This window comes from Nestor notabilis, unplaced genomic scaffold (assembly GCF_000696875.1).
Source record: "Nestor notabilis isolate BGI_N333 unplaced genomic scaffold, ASM69687v1 scaffold8233, whole genome shotgun sequence".
NCBI classification, from domain to species: domain Eukaryota; kingdom Metazoa; phylum Chordata; class Aves; order Psittaciformes; family Psittacidae; genus Nestor; species Nestor notabilis.
The window spans coordinates 1-26,522 of NW_009920585.1; the positions used below are offsets into that span (position 1 = coordinate 1).

The 26,522-nt window shown below is 39.2% G+C and overlaps 2 protein-coding genes across 2 annotated transcripts in view; one reads left to right on the top strand and one right to left on the bottom strand.

The window, feature by feature from the left end:
• Positions 1-1,671: 1,671 nt before the first annotated feature.
• Positions 1,672-22,579, top strand: EZH2 (enhancer of zeste 2 polycomb repressive complex 2 subunit; the record flags this gene model as incomplete). Its single annotated transcript, XM_010010734.1, has 15 exons — positions 1,672-1,822; positions 2,384-2,486; positions 3,114-3,277; positions 9,612-9,703; positions 10,092-10,332; positions 10,737-10,906; positions 11,278-11,372; positions 16,935-16,975; positions 18,076-18,201; positions 18,683-18,861; positions 19,650-19,745; positions 20,333-20,414; positions 21,215-21,295; positions 21,424-21,508; positions 22,238-22,579. Coding segments are annotated over 15 exons (1,767 nt in total), but the record flags the coding sequence as incomplete, so codon positions are not given.
• A 1,974-nt stretch (positions 22,580-24,553) lies between these two features.
• The window catches only part of CUL1 (cullin 1), a 34,810-nt gene continuing 32,841 nt past the window's right edge, over positions 24,554-26,522 (bottom strand). The window contains exons 20-21 of the mRNA XM_010010736.1: positions 25,995-26,108; positions 24,554-25,177 (exon numbers count right to left, since the gene is read on the bottom strand). Of these exons, the coding sequence (XP_010009038.1) occupies positions 25,097-25,177; positions 25,995-26,108 (195 nt within the window). The 3' untranslated portion in view covers positions 24,554-25,096. The remainder of the gene's footprint in view (positions 25,178-25,994; positions 26,109-26,522) is intronic.

The following is a 26,522-nucleotide window of genomic DNA, read 5'->3' on the forward strand; positions in this document are numbered from 1 at the left end:
TATATACACACACATATATATTCCTAGGTGGTGCTTACCTCTTGTTCTGTGGGGGAGCTGGGCTATATTTGATTTTATCTGCCTGTTAGTTTGCTGAAGTTTCAGTGAAGTAGCAACCTTTCACTTGCTCTATGTGCCTGCTCAGAACTAGCTTGTACAAACCTGAACTTTACAGTTGTAAAGGTTTCTCTGACTACTGTTTCCCCCTTCACAGAAACAGTGCCCACCACTTCCCCCCCCAAATGGGGTATTCTTTCTTAAAATTGATTATATTCCTATTAATGCTGTAGAAACTGAGAAAGAGAACTACAGTTTTGAGTATATGGTGTGCCACTCATGAAGGGTTAAGCCTGAGGTTCAATAATAAATGCTACTCAGCTCTATAGCAGTCTTGTTAATGTCCTCAGGATAGCTGGTGCCTTTATATTTCATGAGGAACATGAAATGTTTCATGAGGTTTTGCCTTTGGATATTTTTACAGATTTACTGATTGCTGACATCCCTGTCAGAGAACTGGTTATGTCAAAATGGTGACATGACTAGTAAATGTCTTCTATTATTGATTTATTATTGAGTCTAGTTTTAAGATTGATATTATTTCACTGCCTTTGAGTCCCATGTTAATGATGGCAATTACTGTTGTTATGGGTCCTTCAAAATGATATGTAGAAAGTAGAAAGACTTTTTTCTTAGTCTCCCAATAACTGCTATTCTTGTGTGACTGTCATTAAATGTAAATGCTGTGGGTATCTAATCCAAAGGCATTCCCATGTAGGAGTCAGAATTGTAAATTAGCTCTGTAATTGCACTTTTGGGAGAGAAATTTATACAAACCTGTGCATGTATATTAAGAGTTCTGTTTAAAACCTCCGAATTAAGTACCTGCTTGTTTTCATTGTCTACATAGGAATAAAACTATTAGTTCCCTTCAAGGTATAGTTTGACATCCAACCCCAGCCCAGGTTCAAAAGGATGGTGATAAGCAGTACATTTCCCACACAGTTCCCAGTTATTCTTTTGGAAATAACAGCAGTCTGTCAACACTAACCATGATTTTCCTCTGCAGAAATGCCTTGTTGTTTATCTCTGCTGCCCTCTGAATTTCACAGGAGAATATAAGCTAATAAGCAGACATGCAGCATTATATCTTTCAGTTTTCTCTTGAATTTTTTGTATATAACTGTCTTTATCACCTTGCCAGTGGGGTGTGTAGTGGGGAAGTGAATGCAATGGAACTACCAACCAAAAATATCTCTGGGAATTCCCTAGCTGTCCAAGGATAGCTTCATAGACTGTTTGCATGTGTTTCCAGGCTGACTTAACCCAACCGTGTTGGAACTGGGGTTCTGGCATAACATCTCTGAAACAGTCTAGCTAGAAAGTGATTCTTTTACCTTACAGAAAAAGAGATTTCTTTATGCCTACTGAAGTACAGGGAGTCAGGAACAGAAAAATTTCAACGTTTCCTTCTCCCCTTCCCAGCTGTCAATGTAAGAAAAATACTCAGTATGTTTAACTCTTCTCAGTTCATACGCTGAAATGAAGAGGGGGAAAACCAAGAATTGTTTTTCATCAATTACAGCATTTCCCGTAATTGAATTCAAGTGTAGGGAGGATTAAAAATACTTCATATACACCTTGTGCTTTTCTGTTCACTCCCGATTTTGCTGAATTTCAGAATGTGGATTTATCAATGATGAAATATTTGTTGAGCTGGTCAATGCACTTGGTCAATATAGTGATGATGAAGATGATGATGATGGAGATGACAATCCTGATGAAAGAGATGACAAGCAAAAAGATCGGGAAGGTAACAGGATGGGTATGTCTGTCTGCAGACTTTACAAATTAAAACCAAAAACCACTTTTCTTTAATCACTGGATAAATTTATTCAAACCTTCTACTTGATAATTTTCAGGTCTAAAGTAGTACCATTTTCTTCATCATTCCCTTTGTCATTTAGTTCAAGAGTTGTACGGAGAATACTATGAAAGGTGCTTTTGCCAATTTTTGTTTATCTGCATATTGACACAGTCAAATGCACCAAAAATGAGTTGAGTATCCACCTAAGAAATGCTTTGGTACTCCTCAGAAAATGACATATCGTTATTCTAAAGTAGGCAGAGTTCTGAATTGCCATCTCCATCTGCTGGTGAAATAATGGTTTCTCCAAATTTTACTAGTGAAGAATTCTTTCATCAGGAAAGATCACTTAATGCAGTTTAACTCATGTGTCATTTAGAAATAAAAACCTTTTGCTTCTTTTTTTTTTTTTTATTAGGATTTTGGTGAAGTTCCCCTTTCTCTGAACACCTCCTAGAGGTAGCAAAGGAGCAGAAATATAATCTTTCTGTTTTCCAAATTTGTTTGCTTCTTTAACAGAGAAAGAAAGCCACCCACCTCGGAGATTTCCTTCTGACAAGATATTTGAAGCCATTTCCTCAATGTTTCCAGACAAGGGTACAGCAGAAGAATTAAAAGAGAAGTAAGAAAGTATTTCTTAAGATATGTTGCTGTGCTGCTTTATGAAACGAAGATTCCTTGACTTCATTAAATATTGGTCAATTTGTATTAAACTAACCAATATTTAATGGACTTCATTAAAAATCGGCTAACAGCTTTGTTGGTTAGGAATGGTCCCACTTGCAAGTAGGTTCTGTGGCCATTGTGTAACTTTGCAAGTGATACTTGAAGGGAATTGGCTGTTTCCAGCAAGTCAGACAACACAGAGGTGTTTCTTAGCCTTGCTTTCAAACTTTTGAAAAGTGGGTGCGTGTGTGTGTTTCATGATCTATATTTTTTTTTTGAAGTGGTAAATAAAAGCTTTTATTAAAAAAAAGAGAAAAGTCATCTTTTTGGAGTTAGTGAGTAACATATATGAGGAGATGATGGCCCAGAAAGTAAATGCGTTCTTTCCTAACAAATCTTGTATTTGTATTAATGAGTGTGGAATTAATAACTTGACATGTCACTGACAGATTGACCTTTCTAGCTGGGACATACTTCTTAAATTTCTTTTAATTTGCCACTGAAAATGCAGAGTGGCACTGGAATCAAAAATGACTTCTTTTTTATTATACTGAATAAATAACATCTATTTCTTTCTTTCAAGGTACAAAGAACTTACTGAGCAGCAGCTTCCTGGAGCTCTTCCTCCTGAATGCACACCAAACATAGATGGACCAAATGCTAAATCTGTTCAGAGGGAGCAAAGCCTGCACTCTTTTCACACCCTCTTCTGTAGACGCTGTTTTAAATACGATTGCTTCTTACACCGTAAGTACAGTTACAGTGCACTTGTATATCTCTTAATTTTTTCAGGTTGGGAAACTTAAAAGTACAATAAGACGCAATTCAGAAGGAAGGAAAGAAGGGAAAAATTGTAGCAATATCACTAAAGTTTATGAAAACAACTTTTTCATGTGGATGTAATTTTGCAGTGAAGACTAGACCTCAAAAAACTGAAAGCAGCTGTTTGGGGTGGTTTCTTGCTCTTTTTGCATATAGCCATTTGTATAGACTTCCTGGCTTGGACCAGCCTGTAACATTGCTTCTCTTATAGTCCTCAAGGAAAACTACATTATTTTCTACCATTTTCTCAGTTTGTGCATGGAGAATGGAATAAATTTCTCCATAAAAATACCTGGTTATTCATCAGACTTGTTTAATTTTCCAGCAGGGATAATGAATAGCCATGAACAGTTTTATGTTTTATTCTCTCGGGTTATTTTTTAGCCACTTTACTTGTACTGGTGATTTGAAGAAGAATCGTTTCAGACAGTTGAATTTAGAAATTATGATATCATTTCCATTGAATTACTTTTGTGTTGTCCCATTCTTCTGGGGGAAGGATTTAACAAGAGGGTTAGCAATGAGGTTAAGATTTGTGAAGTATAAAGAATAAAAGAACTTCTGAAGTGCTACTTGAGACAATTCTTTCTCTGAGAATGGAGTCAAATGTAAAGGGGAATCTAACAGTTAAGTATGAAGTGGTTTGACTTGTAGTTGAATACTGTGATGCCCTCTATTCCAAGTTAATTTTCTCTTTTGACTGAACTGTTCATTTGCATGTTCCACTGTGAGTGTGCATGCGTGTTTGTTTGGACATCTTTGTGTGTTGTTAGGAGCTCCTCATCTAGTACACACGCAATCTGCCTGTATTTGTATTTCACACTGAAGACTGTCCGCAGTGCTGCTGGTTTTTGCTATCCTTTAGTTGCCTTTCAGTTTGAGGAGGAACCGGAATTGTTCTCAGCTGGTGGGGAGGAGGGAAGCTTTTCCTGTTCCTAGTTTCTTTAGTATTTGTGGATTTTGGGGTTAGGTTTGTTAGTTTCACTTTCTCCTTGCAAGGCAGGCCTTACTTGAAAATACAAAGAAAGATGCTTTTACTTCTGAATGATGTTTAAGAACAATAAGTTTCTGGAGGTATAGCTGCTGCCTTGGCCAGCCAGCTTCACCACAGCATCTTCTGTGAAGCTGTAGGTTTTGTTCAGAAGTACCTTAAGTTGCCTGGATGATTCATTCCAGGAAGTGCTCTGTGTAGTCTTGGCCTGTAGGACAGGGAAGTGAAGCTGTATGCTGCCTTCTGGCAAATCCATTCATCTGGCTTGACAGATGTTCTTGACACTCTCAATAGTCTGACAGGGTGACTGAATGCCAGTCTAGTTTGACTACTTTAAAAAGATGTTGCTTTTAAGTCCACAAGAAAGCATGGTCTGGACATAGTGAGAACAAACTTCTAGTAGCACCCTGGAAGATTTCAGGTACTGCTGCAGTGGTGGGTTTAGGCCATTTTTCTCACTAGTTTTATAAACTTATATGAGTCTTGCAGTGAAGATATGGGCTCCTCTAAAATACGCATATATTTGATTACTTCCATAGTTTATGTAGATTTGCCTTTTATAGTCATTTTTGCAGATTGTTGGAAGTAGAACTGAAAGTGTCCACAGACCACATTTTCATGCCTACTACTCTGTGGAGCCTGGTACTACAGATTTGAGTCCACAGTTTCGAGACCCCCAACTCTGAGATGACTTCTTTTTTGTTGTTCATTCTGGTATGTTCTTAAGTGCCAGATTCAGCCAATGGCTAAGTCCAGAGTCATGTTGATGATCTGTTGAAGGACCTCAGTTCTCTCACTAACAGCATCCTTTCAGTTCTGTGTTCATAACCTTCAGGTTGAAGACAAAGTGTTTATGCTAAAAGACTGCCTAAGTTCTTGTTGCTGGTGCTTTCTTGATAAGTCCCTTAAACAAGTCAGGATTCTTTCCAAGGTGGTACGTGTCCAAGGCTTCATTTCAAACCATGATTCGTACTTAAAAAGGCCTAAACCTTAAGATATCTCTTCAGGTTTTCAGGGTCATAGCAGAAAGAAGGAAGAATTAACACTTCCCCTGTGGAAGCATTCAAGGTGTATCTTTGTGTCAGAGCGTGAAACTACTGGTTATGATAATGCTCTTCATGACAGATTATGCAGCACTTGCATTGTCATTGATAAAAATATATTTGATACTTGATCATTGCAAAGAGATGTCTTGAAGCTTGATTTACACATTCACTATGTAGCCTCCAGCCTGGGCACTGAATGTAGAAAACCGATGCTTCAGTCACCATTCCCTGGAGACATACCCAAATCCCACCACTACAATGCCTGGTCACTGCTTTGGACTCATTGCTTCCTTCTGCTTTTTGTTTTTGTAACAACAAAGGAAGAGGATTGTTTCCTGTCTTTGTGTGTCTGTCTGTCTGCGTGTCTGTCTAGAGCTACGGATCTTTCTGTCATAAACTAAGTGTCAGTTTTAAGACCTCTTTGCTTACTGTGAAATCTTAAGGCTGTTGATCAAATCTACCAGATGCTTTGGTGGGAATAAGTAATTCATCAAAAAAAGCCTGCTCTGGTGATTGGAAGGCTGCATCAGCAGTTTTCAGGATCTCTGCAACAACTTAAAAATTTAGCTTCTTTAAAAAGTTTATAACATTTCTACTAGCACCCTAATCAGTTGTTCCTATATTCTACTTCATCCAGTCACCAAGAGCTAAAGGGTGATGTTCTGGCTTCTGCAGATGCTCTTTTTGATGAATTATTTTGGAAAGGTGGTGGGCTGTAGTGATCAGATTTGTGCTTTGAAAGTTGCAATTCTCTGGAGAAGGCAGAGAATTAAAAAAAACCCCAGGAATTCTATTAGGTCTAGGTTTGATTTTTGTAATTACCCCCTCTTAGATTCCATTTTCGTTATTAGCCTCATTTTATGGAGTTTCCAATCTTTGTTCTAGAGCATTTGGGTTGAATATTGGAAAAGTTATCATTAGACTTTTAACGTGTCAAGTCCCCTTGACAACCTGGCAATCCCTTTATGTGCAGGTGATGACATTACTGAAAAAGCTTGTGTACCGACTTCATTTGCTGGCAGCAAGGAATTATGCCTAAATGTCTGGACTAACAAAGAATTTAGAAGAAGGAAAAATATCAGGTAGGGAGAATTTCCCAAATAGCTTGACTGTGAAGCAAATGTACATTTCAGGCTAAACTCTTGCCTGTGTACTTTCACATTATGAAAAATATAAGAATTGAGCCCATTGGGAATGAGACAGGTAATAAATCTCGAAGACAGAAAACGTGCTTAGTGAAGCAGTTTTAGAATGACTTTCTTAAGGAAGTTATTGAAGAAATATGAAGTTTAGTTATTTAGGAAAGTCTGAAAAATAGTCTTTGATTTTAAAAAAAAAAAAAACAAACCAAACAAAACCACAACCAACCAAACCCAACAAAACCTACCAATATTTGCAAGATTCATAGTGCAGCTGTACAAAGAGTTTTATTCTTGTTCTGGGTCCTTTTGTTGTAACAAGCCTCCCAGAAAATACCTCACAACAGTGAGGTAGATTCTGACTATAGCCGTCAGCACTTAGACTATGTTGTTCTTTTTTGATATAGTGGAATACAAGATATGATTCTAATAGTAAGTGTCAGATATAGTGTATTTTTGAGGTCTTGCTGGTTTAAAAAGTCAAACATCGATTTGTTTCACCGTGTTACAAACTAAACATTTCTTCATTGTCTAAAGGAAAACAATTTTTTTAAAACACTCATTTTAGGACCTAGCACAAATGAACTCCTGAGACAAATGTTTGCATCTGCAAGTGACATGTGAAAAGAATAGTTTTGATTTCTGTACATTGCAGCAGTCTGATGTGGATCATGGCTTGCAAATCTCTTCCTGTTCTTTTACCTTGTTGCAAAATGATTTTCCTTGTGGTCGAAGAGAGTGTAAAGCCCTGAACAAATGAAATGCTATATTGTGCAGGTTTAAAGATGCAGTGTTGAAACATGTGGGTTTTTTTCCCCCTGCACGTTTGGGTGGAGGGGTTCCCATCATCTCATTTTTTCTTAAAAGCTGGAAAAAGGTGGAATATCTTTGCATTAAATTGCAAGCTTTCTTTGTTATTTAGCAATTTAGCATATTTTACCTACAAAATGTATGAGCATTTTGAAATGCATGAGGAGTGACATACCACATAAAAGCTGGGATGTGGGGGAAGAAAGAGTAGCAACAATATGCATAAATTATATTCCTATACTTGCAAATAATTTTTACATATCTATATGTCCATATATGGTAAATTAAAACAGATTTATAAATATCATGTATTTCTCTGGAGAAAGTGATGCAATATTGATTAGTGATACTTTTATATTGTTTATACCTTTTTAAGAAAGCCTTGGAAGAATACATTGCTTCCCTGAGGTTCCCATGTGCTGTCACTAATACAGGCATAATATTATAGAATTTATGATTTGATTTCCAGTATACCTTTTCTTATGGGAGGAGAGCATGAAGCGATGGTTCCAAGAGGGAGTGGCTTCCTTAGAGAAGCTCTCTTATGAAGTACTCACCACCATTGGTCACCCTCCCCACAGGTGCCAACAAGTGCTTGTGGAGCTATGTGCAAACCAGATCACTGCAATAAGATTTGCTTTATAAACTTTGCCTGGGAAAACATATGTGAGCTCTGCCCACCTTCTTTAAAAGGGAAGGAACTGCATTTGAGAAGTTCAGTCTTGAAAGCATAGTGGATTTACAAATGAAGCCTTATGTAGAATCCAGAAATAGCTGCGTAGGAAAGCCTATGGTGGTGGCTTATTGAAGGGGAAGGATGTGTGTCATATTGGTATGGAACAGCCCTTATGGATTAATATGTATAACGGGAGGGATTTCTTCTTTCGGTTTGAACGTTAGCACTTTTTATTCATTGAGTATTGAAAAACTGTGAGTTACAGTTGCCTAACTGCAACTGTGGTGAAACTGTAGTGTAAGTGTTTTTACAGTGCTGGGGAATCATGTGTTTTCAGATGGGTGTCTTTTATAGGTCCTTATGGAGCATTAGGCAACAGGCAGCTTGCACTGAGTAGTCTTTCTTATTTTATTAACTTCAGGATAGTCTGCCTTTTTGTTCCTTGCAGTTGTGCATGCCACTATTTAACACATGGTGGGGAGTATTTATTTACACACACATATGTGTATTTATATACATATATTTAATATATATATTAGAAAAAAAAGATAAATGCATGCCTTGAGCATGGAGGAATTCTTGTTAAAAAGAGAATTGCAGAAAACTAAGGGTAGTATTTCAAAAAGCTCCTGGTAAAATTTGGGTCTGTGGATATATGAGTTCTGGTGAGAGTCTAGCTGCAGGTTTTCCAGGCTTCAGTTAAGTAAATGATATAGGAGAGTTACCAAGACTTCCAGCAGCACTGGGAAAGTCAGTATCTGAAAACATACTGCTGGGAGGCAGAGATTTCATGGGGAGAGAGCTGGTAGAGATGAGCTCTGGCAAAGGGAATGGGAAGGAAACTCTCTTATCCTGTTACAAAGGTGCTCATGCTCAGTCCTGCTCTATTCCAAGTCACTGTTCTGCAATTAATACAGAGCTCTGTAGTCCCTCAGATACATGAGCAGACACTTCCATGCAAGTTGCAGGCGTAACTGTGGTTGTTCTGATCCACGGTGCCTGTGCAATGCTAACTTATTTTTACCCTGCAGCTGGGATATGGGAACTGAACTCTTACCACCTGTCAACTTATTTGGAATGCTGAGACACTAATAGAGTAAAACACTTATGTGTCCTTCTCTCTAACAGAAATGAAAAGTGGGTCTATTGCCTTTCCAGAGTGTGTGGGGTTGGATTTTTTGACAAGATAGAAATTGCACACCTGAATCTTACTGATCATGCATTAATATCATGAAAAATAATCATGCATTAATAGGGGAAGCCCTGAATAATTCTGTTTAACATGGTAATGGAAGTAAAGTCTGTTCTTTTGTTGGGAAAGGAGGCACAGCAAGTCTTCCTTGATACATGAAACAAATGTGATGATTGTCTTCACTGATGTTAAACAGGCATAAGCAAAATTAACCATGTGCTGTCTCTGTATTTAAGGGGTAAGTCAAATGTCACTAGATGGAGTTTTTTTATAGGGTTTTTTCCCATTTATTACGATTTTTATTCTATTTTTATGCTTTTTATTCTATTTTTGATACTGTTTGAGGTTAGATATTGAATGTATTTTCATATTAAAACTTAAAAATGTGATGTTTTGATTCAACAGCATTCCATGCAACTCCTAATACTTATAAACGAAAGAATACAGAAACAGCATTAGATAATAAACCTTGTGGACCGCACTGTTATCAACATCTGGTAAGATAATTTCATATATTAGAATTCACTAAGTGCTAGTGCTAGCAAGCTACACTTACTGTAAGGACATGCTGAATCTATGCTAGTACGTATGCTGTGGGTTTAAAGTGAAACAGGGGAAGTGCTGGTTAGATGTAAGGAAGAAGTTCTTCCCTGTAAGGGTGCTGAGGCGCTGGCACAGGTTGCCCAAAGAAGTGGTAAATGCCCCATCCCTGGCAGTGTTCTAGGCCAGGTTGGACAGAGCCTTGGGTGACATGGTCTAGCGTGAGGCATCCCTGCCCATGGCAGGGGGGTTGGAACTAAACGATCTGAAGGTCCTTTCCAACCCAAACCATTCTGTGATTCCATGATAATTCTTCTCCTGAAAATGATAACATTTTGTGTTTAGGAAGGTGCAAAGGAGTTTGCAGCTGCCTTGACCGCTGAGCGCATAAAGACACCACCGAAGCGCCCTGGTGGCCGCCGAAGGGGAAGACTTCCAAACAACACCAGCAGACCTAGTACGCCGACAATAAATGTGTTGGAATCAAAAGACACAGATAGTGATAGAGAAGCTGGAACTGAAACTGGAGGAGAAAACAATGATAAAGAAGAAGAAGAAAAGAAAGATGAAACATCTAGTTCCTCTGGTAAGGCTAGTCAAGGCTTCTTTATTCAGTTAGCTTGAGACAACTACAAAACAAGTTGAGCCAAGTGATCCTAGAAACCATGTATTTGGAATGTATGGATCTGGCTCAAAAGACAGTAATAACATGAGTTTAATCAAATAAAAACCTGTAAGAAAATTTCCAGATTGTCTCAATTTATGTATAGAGGTGAGATCGTGTAATTTCAGTAGCTACTGTTACCTAATTTTTAACCTCTTGAAGAAGCATGTGGAAAGTGCTGTTTTGTTGTGGCACTTAATTAGGAAATAGCAACAGAAACCCGGGATATATTTAAAGACAGTTAATTATTAGACGTTTTTAAGGGCTATGTAGAATTTTTGGAATATAGCCTTCCATTGAACCATAGTCTCAATTATTTATTACAGAAGCAAATTCTAGGTGTCAAACACCAATAAAGATGAAGCCAAATATTGAGCCTCCAGAGAATGTGGAATGGAGTGGTGCAGAAGCCTCAATGTTTAGAGTTCTTATTGGCACCTACTATGACAACTTCTGTGCAATTGCCAGATTGATTGGGACCAAAACATGCAGGCAGGTAAGAAAAGAAGCTACTTACTAAGGGTGCTAGCACCTTACTTTTAAAATTGAAGTACAGAAATACTAGCATTGATTACTAAAAGAGAAAATTAAATAATTTTCTTGGTTTTCCCAAGAATGCTATGATCCAGAATTCATGCCAGAAGTAGATAAGTTAGTTTTAAAACTGTTTTAAAATTAAATTTACAGGAAGCTTAAATTAGGCTGTCTGTTATTAAATGACAATCAGCTTTAAATGTATTGAAAAGAGACTATGACTGGATATAATCTGTAAGTTGTTGGTTGGAGAAAATCATACTAACTTAGAAAATGAGCAACTTTCTACTAGTGAGAGATTTATCGTGGATGTATTATGGTATCTCTTGTTAGGTGTATGAGTTTAGAGTAAAGGAATCTAGTATTATTGCTCCAGTCCCTGCTGAAGATGTTGATACTCCTCCCAGAAAGAAGAAAAGGAAACACAGGTAAATCTGTTACTAAATAACCTTAGCATAACAATAAATTTGAGATACAGGGGATCAGAACAGAAAGTATTTTGGAGGAAAAAGTCATGCAACTCTTCACCTTTTGCTTCTAAGACTGAAATTTGCAGCAATAGAACAAAGTGGTGTTTCTGTTTCAGACGAAAGTCTTACTGCATTGGCAAGTATAACCTTCCACTTCTCTTACCCTCTCCCTTCTTTTAACCTCTTTAACAGCCAGATTCTTGTAGGTGTATTGCTGCAAGTACTCAAACTAGGTTATATTAGAAATACTTTACACAGCTTGTTATAACATTCAAGATATTGTGGTATAATTTTGTTTGCTGCAATAAATCTTGAGTTTTAGAAGTGTTTAAATGGGATTCAATAATGATTATATGGTATTTTCTAAATTAAAGCTTATGGGGTTTTTTTTATGGTGAAGTGTCTTTCATTATGATTCAAATGGTCAGTAAGCAAAAATGTTTTAGCAAACTAGTAGGATTGCCTTTTTCTTTTAAGGGATACTATTCCTTTGTAGCACCCCAGTTCTGTAATCAACTAGAACTTTAAAGAACCAGGTTAACAAGTTATTTGAAGTGAAGCTGCAACAAAACCAAGCCTTTTACTAAAGCCACAAGACCATCTGGAACAATTTCTGTTGAAATTGTGAACTTGGTAGCTGCTGTCTGTCAATGAAAGGCATTTTTCCTTTAAGAATCCTGAGGTTTGAAAAATGCAACTCTGCATTGAGTAGTTTTATTCCCGGGGATAAGATCATAGGAGATAAAAAGCTGACTGAAAATTAGCAAGAACGTTTCTTTCTGCAAGCAGTAAGTACACTTTTTTCCCATAAAGTTTCCTATTTCTCCCTTTTAACTTCCCTTTTTTCCCCCAAGTTTGTTGTTCCAGTTCTTCTCCCAGTTCTTATCTCTTAGCTTGCCTAAGTATATTTATTATTTCCAGGCTTAGGGAAATCCCTGCTACTGGCTCAGAGATACTGTTGACGTGGAGTAGCATGTTTCTGCTTTGTAGCAGAGGCAGCTGATGCGAGTTAGGAAAAGATTCAGTGAGCATCTGGAAGAGATTCTGTTCACAGCAAAAGCTATTGATTTAATGCTCTTTGCACAGTTTTCAAGTTTATGGGCATTTGGTGGGCTTGGCTGTTTAAATCCGGAGTTAGCCACAGTGCAACTTTGGGTATTAGTTTGCTTTTAGATTGGCACAGCTTGCTATCAAAATGATGCCACTACCTCTATTTGAAAAGAGCAACTAAAAGGCTCAAATGTATTTTGAAGCTGAAATGGATTGTATGGTTACGAGGTTGACATTGTTTTGGAGGAGTTTTGAGACTTTTAGGGGGTATGTTGATTGGGCTTTTTTTTTTTTTTCCCCCGAAATAAGTAAAAGAAATACCATTACATGGGATTTCTTGATAATGTTTTATTATTAACAATATAAAAACTTTTATGCTAGCAGTTTAGTTTTGAAGTGTCTTTTGATTCTTTTAACTCCTCAAGGAAGGAGATAAGCTCTGATTTCACAGAATCTGTGGCAATCCAGCTGTCTTCATTCTTATATCTTTTACAAAAGGAAAACCATTTAGCCCATCTACATACTACTGTAATCTGAGCACTCTAAAGGTGACACAGAATTAGCAGTTGGGAAAACCATCTGGAAGTCTTTCTCTGTTTCTTAAGTTTCTTTTAGTTAAGTTTACTTACTCTTAGAGCAAGAAAGCTGCTTTTAATGGCCTCTTGTAACTGATTTAATAGCAAATATTCTTATAAGACTGCTTCCCATGCTCTCTTGGTGCCCATGTAGGCATACTGAGCAACTAGCTGGAAAGGCTACACCCCTCTTGGGTAGTGGAAGATATTTTTTAATTCCTTCCAGTGTCAATTTTGTTAGATAGTAACAATAAGGCCAATTAATGAAAGACACTTTCTATATAGTTGTTTTTTGGAGAGCCAGTAAATGTCAGAGCATGTCCTGTGCATCAGACCTGGCAGTTTGTAGAAACTCTGCTTTGCTGGAGGAGTAAGTATTTGACATAGAAGCCAATAGAAAAATCTGAACCAAAAAAGTGTGCTAGTCATTCTTATGTGTATTTTACTCTTCCATTGCTGGAAGCTGAATCATATTTGCTTTAATTAATCAGCAGATCTGTTGTTGATTGTAGGGCCATGTAATGCTGCTTCTTGATTGTTTTAGTTTTCTTCCCCTCCCTCATCTCCTATTCTTAGTTTATTTAGTAAACTTTATTTGAAAGGATTTCTCCCATTTTCTGTTTTTCTTTCACCTTCTGCTGGGCTGCTGTTCACTGCACATGTTTCAATAGGTTACATGGCTCTGCCTTGAGAGTTCAGGGTGCCCTTTTATAGGTATTTAAAGTCTCACTGTTATTGGGCAGCATGTGCAGTTGAGGTATTGGCTCCGATATTCTATGTGCCGCCTGGTTGGAAAGCTGAGTCTTAGAGTGGTGAGGAGGCTTTGGATAAGATGATTTGGGAGACTGAAAAGAAGTCTTGAGTGCTGCCAGAAAATCAAACACTACACAGACTTAACTAGCGTATATTGACATAATTGGCACGTATTTTGAGTTTTCAGTGCTGTTTCTGGTAGCAGAGTATCCCTGTGCAGAGAAAGAAATGCTAGTGTTACATCTTCCAAAGAATGCATTTCTAGTGCCTGATTAGCTGATAGCAGTGCCTCCTAAAAACACTGGTTGTTAGCAAAGAGGAACAATATTTTTGACAGCTTCTGTCATAATGCTTCTGGAAACACTTGTTTTCTAAGCTGGCTATCCTGCAGATGTCAGAAACCAGATGTACAAACCCACCTGCTTGCTTGGAGATCTGCCACTGAGTTTCCAATTTGCTGCCTTGTTTTATAAGAAGCTTCAAGTCACGAGAGTCTTTCCCTTTCCTTTGCTTCCTTGTGTGTGAGACCAGATCTTGCATTTTGTTGCTGGCTGTGATAGTATCTTACAGGGTAGATAGCTAAATTAATCTACTTTTAGTATGGTACTTGTTCAGGCTTCAGCTTGTGCACTAGTGGGGGGAACTTGAAGTGCTTCCTGGCAGTTTTTGAAAGTTACTAGTCATTGGATGTACTATTTGTTTGTGTTAATCAAATCTCCTGTTGAATTGGTCAGTGTTGGGAGTTTGCTTCATGTTGTCTCCTGTCATTCCTCCCAATTCATGCTCACACTGTATGTCTACAGCTCCTTTCTTGCTATGTTCTGTTCCTGCTACGACACCAATCTCTTACAAAAGTGGCTAAGCTGATAAAATCATAGAATAGTTAGGGTAGGAAAGGACCTTAATATTATTTAATTCCATCCCCTCTGCCATGGGCAGGGATGCTTCACCCTAGACCCTGTCACCCAAGGAATGGATGACAAAGGACGTCTTTGCCATTGTGACTGTCATATTTGATTTTCTATACATTATGAGTTGTTGGGGTTAATGCTTTGATGGTGGCAATCTTTGTTATATTCACATGATCGTGTCCATACAGCCTCTACTTTCCCTTGGAAACAAAAAAGTCTCAGGTGGCCAGTAGTCAGCAAGTGGCGTTTTATGTTTGAAGCATTAAGACAGTGTTTACCAAGGAAAAAAATAAATTCATACTGATTTCTAATTAAATGGTATTTTAAGAAGTCTATCCATAGAAAGCTTTTAAGGGTTTCGTATGCTAGTAGGTCCTTATTATCTTGGACTGATAGACAAGCTTCTGTGAAAGAACTGCTAAAAGTACAGTCTAAGCTACATATTCCAAATACCAGTCAGACAAAAAGGAAAAGTAGTTTGATGTGCATTAGAGCAATTCAAGTCAAAATTGCACCACTTCTTTCAATTATATGGGAACTGTCATCTTAGCAAGAGTCATCGACTCGTAAATATGTTGGTAGCCTTTTTTTCTTGAGTGAGTCACTCTTAGTAGGAATATCATCTACTTATTGCAGTGCTCTGTAATGCTGATAGTCTTTGGGTTTGTTCCTTCCCCTCAACCTCAGTAACTTGGACAAGTCTGCCTCTATGGGTTTCTAACTTGTGTGAGTTCCTTCCAAGGCTTGTAAGAAAGTTGGCTGTCAAGCACTTAACATTAAGTCTAACAGTAAAGCTTTGAAAGGGCAAATGCATAGAGAATCTTGTTTACTTAAAGCTGTTGTGTATGGTGGTGGGGGGGGCAAGTAGAAATTTTTATGGAAAAAGTAGTAGCTATAACATCCTATTTAAGTACTTATAGCAGGAGATACTTTTTCAGAGTGTTGCATTCACTGAAAGGCAGAATAGCTTTCTAAGTATTCTGTGCTGGGGGTTTTTGAGTATGTGTGTTGATGAGTATCTTGGACTGTGAAGTAAATGTGCACAGAAAGTGAGGTTTCTAGGTGCAGCTAGCTGTGTATTATTTGGCCAGGGAATGAGGATTCTCCCATAGTCTCTTAATGTTGCTATAGGATATACTAAGAAAGTCCAAGAAATATAATCATTGATTATGTTTGTTCACTGTGATTCAAGTGCTAACTAAAATGCCTAGAATTGAAGAAAATCTAAACCCATTGATTTCTCCTTCTTTAAGTTTGGTTTTCTTTGTGGTACCTAAGGTCCAGTCAGGTGTTTTTGCTCGGCTGTGTCTGACAGGGCTATTCATGAAATAGTAGACCATTTCCTGCCCAAAGAACTTGCAGTCTGAAACGGATACAAAATAAAAGGGGTAATTGTACCTTGCAAGAACTCTAAAGTATAGTGAGTTATGTTGTGATAACCAAAAGCATGTTATTCTTGGGGAGAGAGGAACCCAACAAAAACCACCACCACTTCTTGCAAAGGCAGAGCATGGCTAAGCTAACAGAGGACAAGGGCACTGAAGGAAAACTGTAAGGATATGAGAGAAAGGCATATAGAGTTTGAAGTAGAAGGGAGAAGGCTTAGCACTGTATGACCAGTGAGAACAAACTGGGGAAAAGCGTGTCCAACCAGAAGAAATACTGTGTGTGGCTGTGCCACAGACGTGATCTCCTGCAGTCATATACTTGTCACTCAGCAGATGAAGGATAACCCCTGGCTGTGATCTGTACGAGACTACCAGAGTGGTGCTGGGGCCTAGACCTGTGAAGCAAGCAGCTGACAGACCTTCATTCCCCTATTTAGACACATCCTTCCATATCTGTGATTCCATTATCATTCCTTTGCTGCTGTTTCTGCCTGCTAGAAGCAGCTCCAGCAGCCTCCTCTTTGCCGGTTTTCCTTCAAGGCTATCTGAATTGAAGCATCTCTCTAGCCTGGGCTGGGTGGTGGCTGCTCATCTATACAGTCCTGAGACTAGAGGAATGGTGTGGGGAGGGGGAGGGAGCAGCCTGCAGAGCTTTGAGTCAGCTCCAAGAGACTGGGACAGGGTGGATCTGCTGCAACCACTTGTGTCGTGTGCACAGTCAGCCGATGCTCCTGTCACCAGAAACTTTCCCATTTTAAGTCTAGTGGGGTGCAAGACTTGACCTTTCCCAGCCCATTGCAGGAGGAGTTCCTGTCAACCTTCTTGTGTTTTGTGTTTTTGCAGGTTGTGGGCTGCTCATTGCAGAAAGATACAGCTGAAAAAGGGTTAGCATCTTTCCGTTCAATTTATGTCCTGAACTTCTAAGATCCTACTATTGCATTTTGGTTTTGTGTTTTCGGGGGGGGTTGGGTACTTTACACCATTACCTACGTTCCATGGGGAGCTATGAATTATAGGGGGCGTAAAAAGAGTAAGCTCTAATAACAGATATTGTAGGGACGAAAGGTACTGCTTGGGTTACTGCTTGGAAGAGCTCTGTAGAATTCAATCAAAAGGGAAGGAGGCTGAATTTAGTCTTTGCAGTATGAACTTCTGTCTGTACTTCTCATTGAAGTATTCACAATAGGAGCTGCAGTAAAAAGCAGAATTTGGGGGTTTTCAAAACAGTTTATTTTAGAAATAGTTATCTGAAAAATCGTGGTGAGAGGTTGGGACTTCTAGCAACATCAATAATTGATCAGTTTGTGTGTGCTTTTCGGTTGCTGGTTGCCAACTTGAGCATTCTTATGCATACATGCAAACCCAACATTAGCTCAGGAATATTAACAGTAAATATAACTTATATAGCACCAAATTCTCCTAGCTGCTCTACAGGTAAAGCTCTAGAGTTGTCCCTGGTAGTCTCTCTTTGCCTGTAAGATGTTTAACATTGTCTCTATTGGAAAATTGACTTGGGAAACCACAGTGGTATAATGACCAGGTATTGTTTTACCAGTGTATCTGTTTGAAAGTCAACTTTTGCTCCAGAGTAAAAATTACTTCAGATATTTGAGCAAATTCACTTTGCTGAAATATCAGTGTTACTATAGAACACTGGAAATTATACCACTGTAGTTTTGTTCTTCAGTTTTCCACAGTAAAGTGTTCAGCTCCAGTACTTGAAGCAGCTGAGTCACGGGTGGAATGAAGTGCACTAGGAAGCAGGCAGCTAATGGTGACAAACACCTAACTAATGTTACAGTTCTGGTTTGGTGGCTTTTGGGTTTTTGACACCACTCATTGTAGGCTTGGGGTTTTTTTGGTAATTCTGGGGGTTTTCTTAGTTAAATGACTAAAAGGGGATTTCTACTTTAAAGAGTAAAGGGAACTGCCTGCTGTTTGTTTGCACCTTTCAACTTTACAAAATGTTGCTATTTTTATTCAGATGGGTCATCGAATCATGTTTACAACTATCAGCCATGTGATCATCCACGTCAGCCTTGTGATAGCTCATGCCCATGTGTAATTGCTCAAAACTTCTGTGAGAAGTTTTGTCAGTGCAGCTCAGAATGTAAGTAAAGCATTTACAAATTGTCTATAAACTTCTCTCACTGTCCCAAACATCTAACTCTGTGCTATAAGTCTGTGTGTACCACGGACTGTGTTTGCACAAAGCCATTGCATGAAGTCAGAAATAGTCTTTGGACTTAAAATTGAGGAAGACTGAAGTAAAATCAGGGAAGGAAAGAATTTGCATGTCCTGTACCATTGGCTATTGGGTGTTTTCTTTTAATATTCTGATGTGCTACAATCATAGAATAGTTGAGGTTGGAAAGGACCTTAAAAGCATCCAGTTCCAACCTCCTGCCATGTGCAGGGATGCCTCACACTAGACCATGTTGCCCAAGGCTCTGTCCAACCTGGCCTTGAACACTGCCAGGGATGGGGCATTTACCACTTCTTTGGGCAACCTGTTCAGTCTGCACTCTCTTAATTTTACAATGTCATTTTTTCATACTTGCCCTTTTTGTTTTCCATATATTATTTTTTAGGCCAAAACAGGTTTCCTGGATGTCGTTGTAAAGCACAATGCAACACTAAGCAGTGTCCATGTTACCTAGCTGTACGTGAATGTGATCCTGACCTCTGTTTAACATGTGGAGCAGCCGACCACTGGGACAGCAAAAATGTTTCTTGCAAGAACTGCAGCATTCAGAGAGGATCCAAAAAGGTACAGAACTGTACAGCTACGTGCCTGTTGCCTTGGTTTTGAGGTGGTTTTATATTTTCATGCCAGACAATGGGATTTCTTCCATTTCTTCATGCTGTCTAACAGGAAAAGAAAAACAAAAAAGGGAGGTAGCTGTCACCGATGTTAATCATGTGCTGCTATTAAGCTCTGTGTACATTTCATCATGTATCAATTAGTCAGTTTTCTGTGTAACACTGCAGTAGAATATCTTCTCTTACACATTCAGGCTTTGCTTGCAGCTTGCACATAGGCTGCTGTTCTAAATCAGCATAAGGAATTTAAGCTCAGCCATAGATACTATTTCTTTCTTCACTTGTTGATTCTAATGCACAAACTTGTATACAGGCTACCAGAGAGATCTCAAAAGCCTGTGACAAACCAAGGTTTATTTCTCCGCTGGAACATCTTCTCACAAACTAGTTCAGTCCAATACTGAATTGACCAGTAGTGGGCTCCTGTCTGCAGACGTTTCTAGTGTGAAGTCTTTAGTCTATGTTTGTATGTAACAACACCCTCATTTAAAGGTTAAACTTTTTCCTGGTTTTCAAGTACTTCATGTGGCTTTTCTTTCACATACAGTTTCTGATCCACAAGCTGCAATGTTAGTGTGCATTTGATAATGAGAAGAATTTGTTTGTTTTCTGTCCTGAAGTCCCAGCATATATTTCATTAAGTGACATACTTCAAACCAAACCAAAACCCACAACAAAAAGCCCAAACAAAAACCAGGCATGTCTAAATTTGTTTCTTTTTTTCCTCTCCCACAGCACTTGCTGTTGGCACCTTCCGATGTGGCAGGCTGGGGGATTTTCATCAAAGATCCTGTGCAGAAGAATGAATTCATCTCTGAATACTGTGGTGAGGTAAGGATGGAGAACACTGGTTATGTATGAGTTTAATTGGTGAGGTTGGGTGCTGGCTGGGGACCAAGACATTGTCTCTTGAGTTGGTACCGCAGATAGAGAGATGTGGTTTACTCCATATACAGTTACTGCTGTTAGAGTTCAACATTGGAATGTCACAAAAAATGGACATAGGTTCTTGTGAGAATGAGAGGCTGGAATGTCATTTTTATCTTAGATGTAACTTCAATTCAGGCGTGCCTGGAATTCTGTGCAAAATCATTTAGTATAGTACTAAAATTCAGTAGGCACTTTCACTAAATTACATGCTATAGTAATAAACTACCAAATTGGGTTTGCAGTCTTGATTTTGAGATGAGAAGCAATTCTTGCTTTCCTTCTGCTCTGAAAGAGCTTATTCATGTTAAGAGCAAGCCATGGTTGCTTGGTGAGTGCAGAATGCTTGCTGAAAACAGTACTTCATGTTTAAGAATATTTGCAGTTGCAGAGAGTAAAAACCTTTCGGAATGTCTGGGGTTTTCAACCTTAAGCTGCTACGGCTACAAAAGAGAAGAGGTGGCCTCTTTAACAAGTACTATTTCTTTCAGATTATTTCTCAGGATGAGGCAGACAGAAGAGGGAAAGTATATGACAAGTACATGTGCAGCTTTCTGTTTAACTTGAATAATGGTATGTATGTGCTAGTCATATCCCTTACAGTATAGAGCAAATATGCAGTCACCATTTTGGTCAGCCCTGTTCTTTTGCAGGCAGCAGGTAACACTGAGAAGTTCTTTTTCTTCTTCTACACATCTTTTCCTAGCAGTGTGTGGATTCCTAATACTTAGAGTTAGTGCTTTTCTTTTTCTCCTACATGTTAGGAAACATCACTACATCACTAAGTAGTAGTGATGGAGCCTGTTACACAAGATGAGTAGAACTAGAATGTAATGAAGTAAAATTATGTGCAAGCATTAAGTAGGCTAAAGAATTTAAAAGGCTTGCTGGGTATTGTCTGAAATAATTTTACTGTGACTTAAATTAGCAGTAAATTATGTTGGTAATTTTGTGTTGGGAGGGAAAAAGCCACACACAGATCCATGGCATGTGGCTACTGCCACTTGAAGAGACAAATACCAACTGCACTGTGTCAAGTGTGAAATCACAGGAGATACTTGAAATGAGACAAAAAGGCTGCTTATTGTCAATGTTGACTTAGCATATTTGTGGAGCTTGTCCTTGTGGAATAAAGTAGAGAAGTGTCAAATGAGAAACTCGGGTAGTGCCACCGTGCCAGGAGATAAATGGGAAGCACAGTGTTGGGCAGCAGGCATATTGTGTGTCTTGCAGAACAATAAAGCTGTTGTTGGATGATGTGCCAGCTCTCCCATGTGGATAGCTGAGCAGTTATCTTTTCCAGCTGCTAAGATCATAGCACTCTAGATATTAAGCACAAATTTGCAGATGTCATATGTTTCCTCCCTCCCTAGATTTTGTGGTTGATGCAACACGCAAGGGCAACAAAATTAGATTTGCAAACCACTCAGTAAATCCCAACTGCTATGCAAAAGGTAAGTTAAGTTTTACATTTGCTTGCTTTTAGCAATGTGTGAAATGTTGTGGGCTACTTAGAATAGGCATTTTTAGCAGTATTGTGTTAATAAGTTTCATAATGTAAGTTTCAATTTCTTTTACACAGTTATGATGGTTAACGGTGATCACAGAATAGGAATATTTGCTAAAAGAGCCATTCAGACTGGTGAAGAACTGTTCTTTGACTACAGGTTGGTAGATGCATTTTGTAACTTCTTCCTCTCACAGACTGGATTAGCTTTCAGTGTTTCTGCCCTGCTCATCATTGCTTACTGTGCCTGCCTCCTTACAGCATCAGGTCTCAACAGCAGAGAACCAGGCCCCCCCAGATATTAATAAGACAGACAGATAGATAGTATAGTGACTTGAGAAAGCAGCTGGTTAAGAGCTTTGCAAACTTAGAACAGCAGCTTGAATAGAGAAAAGTTTAGTGACAAACAGACCTGCACATGAAACTTCATCAGGTTGGGCTTCCTCGGTACCCAGTTGGCGTTCAGAAATGGAGAGAAGTATTCTTGTGTTATTACACAGAAGTGCTAGCTAGGGCTGTGCTCATAATTTCCTTTGAAATCATCTCCCTTGAAGAAAACTAAGCTGTCCGGTGATAACTCTGTAGGTCAACCTTGAGAAATGCAGTTGCTTTCCACTAGCCAAAAAGAACTTTAGTGTTGTGAGATTCAAGTGTGGAATTGCAGTTTGATGTTGCCTCTTGGTCAAACTACTCTAGAAGCAGTTTCTGGAGTAGTGTCAGCATTGTTCTGCATCTGCAAATGTACACAAGGAATAAAGGCCCCAGCTTGTGAGAAACTATGGGAAAGCTCAGTGTGTTCCAGGCTCTGGTGCTGCTCTGTTGTGTCAGAACAAAGTGAAAATGTTCTGTTACTGGGCTTTATTTTTGGTTTTATTTTCTTTAATTTCAGATATAGCCAAGCTGATGCCCTTAAGTATGTGGGCATTGAAAGAGAAATGGAAATCCCTTGACACCAGCTACCTCTTCTTTTAAACAAACAGCTGCCTTATCTTCAGGAATTTCTAGTACTGTGGGCAATTTTAGAAGAAACAAAAATGCAATTTGCAATTCTGTATTTGCAGAGTACTGTAACAGTAATTTATAGTAACAAATTTAAAACCAACCCTGACTTTTTATTGCCTTCTCACCAGCTGCAAAGTGTTTTGTACCTATGACCTTTTGCAATAATGTGGTGTGGTACATTTTTCAACCTTGAATAAAGGATACTTGAACTTCTTCATTTTTACTGGAACTGTGTTGGAATTTTGTGTCAGCCAGTTGAGGAAGCAATGGGAATGCTGCCCTTCAGTTTCCGAGCAAAGGCACGTACATGCTTGTCTATCCTGTTACTGTTCCTTCAGCTCACAGTTAAGATTAATATGAAGACACAAGCAGTGCAGGAGACATAAGTCAGGCCGATCATCAAACTTCAGCCTCTTGCACTGTATCAGTGTTTAAGTTTTCCTCTGCTTTTGCTAAGCCTTATCAGTCCTTACCCCTAACAAGAGGTCTGGCCAGTAGCAGTAGATACATTTAATGGGAGGGGGAAAAGGGTGTTGCCTAAAAGTCACCCTCCAACAGAACAGCTATGATTTCTAGGACAAACTCTTCACGCAAGACAAAGTTGTGGTCCAAGGTTTGCTTTTGTCTATCCATTAGCTTAATGGCAACACATCTGCCCAAGCAGCTGCCATGAATCTCTTCCCTGTTCACTCAGTGTGGAAGTAACATGGATGTGGACACATCTGCATCACTGGGCAAGGGAACCAGCAGTGGTATTCCAGTAAACTGGAACCTTCAACTGCGGCTTCTCTGAAGCAACAACCCTGAACAATGAATGCAACAGTAATTATACATTTCTTTCCTGCATCTCTTGTTCATCTGCAGGCAACCATGGTCTTGCTTATTGGTACATTTCCCATCTCTTCTCTTACTACAGATTTTTTACACTAACAAACAGGCTTTTATCCCAAGTGGTTTAGCTTGCAGTGAGGTGTCAGCAACATCCAAAAGTCAAACCTCACTTTCTCCCTGCTTGGGTAAAGCTTGGCTGTTGTTGGATGCTGTCAGTCCAGCTTCAGACATGTCCAAAGAAACACTGCTTTAGCCAGTGTGAAGGGTTAAGGCCAGGCTTTGAGCCTTGAACCATTCAGCCTATTCCTTCACCCCACCACTCTTTTATATCCTGCTACAACAATCTATTTCCAAACTTTCTGCAAGAAAGGGCTACACAAACCACACAAAACAGCATCTTAAAGCCAGCACTGAAAGCAGCATAAAAAGCAGCACAAGCTCCGTTCTTCTAAATTCCAAAAAGCAATTTGAAAACAGAACATCAAGATGCTTCTATTACCCAAGCTGCAGTCCTCCAGGCAATTAAAGTTCTTTCAGAATAGGGACAGCAAGCATGCAAAAGCTCAAGTGGGGCTAAGACTCATGTCCCATTTTCCAAATCCATTCAAATCACATCTAATATTGCTCCATTATTTTATTTTTTAACCCAGTGTTGTAGCTCACAGCTCAGTTGTAACCATGAAAACTTAAATTTCCCTCAGAGAAAAACCAGAATCAACGCAAACCCCGGCTCCCTTCATGCCAGGACACACACACCGAATAAAACACACATTCTAAGGGGGAAGAAAAAGGGTTGGGCTCCAGAAATTTGGTTCTTTTCACCATCAAAATAGAAAATAAGTAAGTTACCAACAACCAGTGAGACCTGTGAGGATGGCAGCGGTGAAAGCTAAATTTCACATGGACAAATGAACACAAAATATTGTGAGAAGAATGGAATGAAGCCTGGTCAATCAATACAGGTGCACCAATACTCCAGCCTATTTTAATTCCCATCACAGGTTGCATTTCATCGCAATTAATGTTCAGGAACACCCAATTTTCTGTTCTAGTCAAAAAAAGGGGCAGCCAAAACCTTACTCATTCAGGGCAGCACTGAGGCAGAGGTGATGCCCTTCACACCACATTAAACACCACCAGAAACACCTCCAGTATCAGATCACCAAGTATTGCCATGTATATTCTAAGTGTTTTCTATTCTGCACACCCTGTGAAATCATCACAACTTTCTCTTCTGTTCAAAGCCATTTCCTCTCAAAAAAGAAATAACACATGTGATGGTAGATGACAATTCATTTCTTAAAAGAACAAAACATGCTTATATCACCAGAAGCCCTGGCAAAGGAGGAGAAGCCAAACAAATTTCTACAGCTTTCATAACCATTATACCTTTTATTTACATTTAGAAAGATAAATCATGAAACTTAAAACCAAATGCAACTTGTACAGAAATCTTTTAATTTTTTGTTTTTTATTTATCACACATTAAAAAATGAAACACACTATACAAATGGGTTTTCATAGCAGATTACACATGGGTCCATTCAGACTCGCTCTCAAAGTGCTGCCAACATTTCTAAGTGCTGCCTGGGATGGCAGCTGTTTATCCTATAGCCAATGTATTGATTTAAATGCAGTAGCATGCAACCCTTACAGGAGAAGGGTTTGATTCCTTTCTGTTCTTAAATTAGGTTAAATGGCATTGGTGTCCATATTTACATACTTGAAATGTATCAATCCTGAGCAGTTCTGATGTAAATCTGAGACTGGCTGATGGGAGTCCTGGTCTCAGGTATTAAAAAGGGAGGTCCAAATGGCAGCAGGGTGGCTGCTATGAAGTTCCGTTGCTTTCGTTCTTTCCATCACATACCTACTTGCTGAGTGTCACACAGTCAAGTAATTGCTAATAAAAATATTAAGCCAAGTAACTGTAGGTGTCCTTCTCACCATCTACACGTTCCAAGTACTCCTTCTCGATCAGGATGTCGATGCATTTCTGTGGGAGAGACACACACAGGTAGTGGGACACTGGCACAAAAATCCCTCTCTGCCAAGTGATGCAGGGGAGCAGGCAAAGGGCACAAACCAGGGCAATTCTGACCACATCAAGCAGAGGACTTCACTACTACCACTAATGCTTGATGCCATTCCAGGGCAGTGATTGGGAGACAAACTGATCATCAGTATGCTGAACAACTTGATGGCAAGCCAGCATATAAGGAGTTAAACCAAGGTGCAGAGTGCTTACTGTAAGATTACTGTAGACATCAGCTGCAGGACATGACTGGGTACCTCTCCTCCACACCCGTGGTGCTCCCCACTGCCTGTTTTCTGCCCCCACTATCTCCTTGGTTGGTGGGGTAAAATCCAGTGGGGGGAGCATTAAACAAACTGGTGAGGAAACCATTAAATACAATTCCCCCTTCCTTTCCCCAGCACTTTTGTTCTAGGAGAGATCAAGAAACTTTCTATTGAGCTGGCCCACCAGCAGTGGTACTCCCACAACTGGGAGAGCCAGGAACAAGAGGTAAGCCTGGAGCTGGAGGCTGCTGTATGCTAGCACTGATGTGGAAAGATGCAATCAAGCTGCTATTTTACCATTGCAAATGATACAAAACATGCATATTAAACATGCATTTTATAAACACTCTATTTCTGGTTAAAATATTTCCTATTTATTTGCAACTCCAAAAATCTGTCCTTACCCACCCCGTTTCCTTAGCTTTCCTTTTTAATTCAGCAGCACATATTTAGTCTATCTATATCCTCTTCGCCTCCTGGAACTCAGATTCAGAGCTGTGGCTCTCACATACCTTAATTACTGGAACTCGTGGCTTGAACCTTGAGGACAGCTGTGTTAGCACTTCTCCAAGCAGTTGCTGGTGTTTTAGAACCTTCCTCATTTTCATGATTCTCACAATAGCAGCCTGCACAGCAAAGATGGAAAGATGTTTAGGAGAAAACTACTTGTCCTGCTGGATAAAGCCATTCCACTTCCCCAGCAGATCATTTCTGCTAGTGCAAGAAGCATCATCACAGCCAGCCTGAGCAGCAGATGGGGAGAAGCATGCCTACAGCTGTCAGCTGTTCACACAGACTTTAAGAACTCAGATTCTACACAGCATACACTCAGCAGAAGTGGTTTTGACATACAAATTTTACAAACTATGCTTATGGTCAGTCATAACAATAGTACCAACTGGTACCAAGGGCTACATGAAACCACTTATAACAGAAAGCCTTCTTTATATATTTAACCTTACTGTGACACTCTCTTAGGAGCACATTTGTATTTCCTTCCCCCACCCCTTTGTTTCTCAAGTGGAGTCCAGATGAACTGA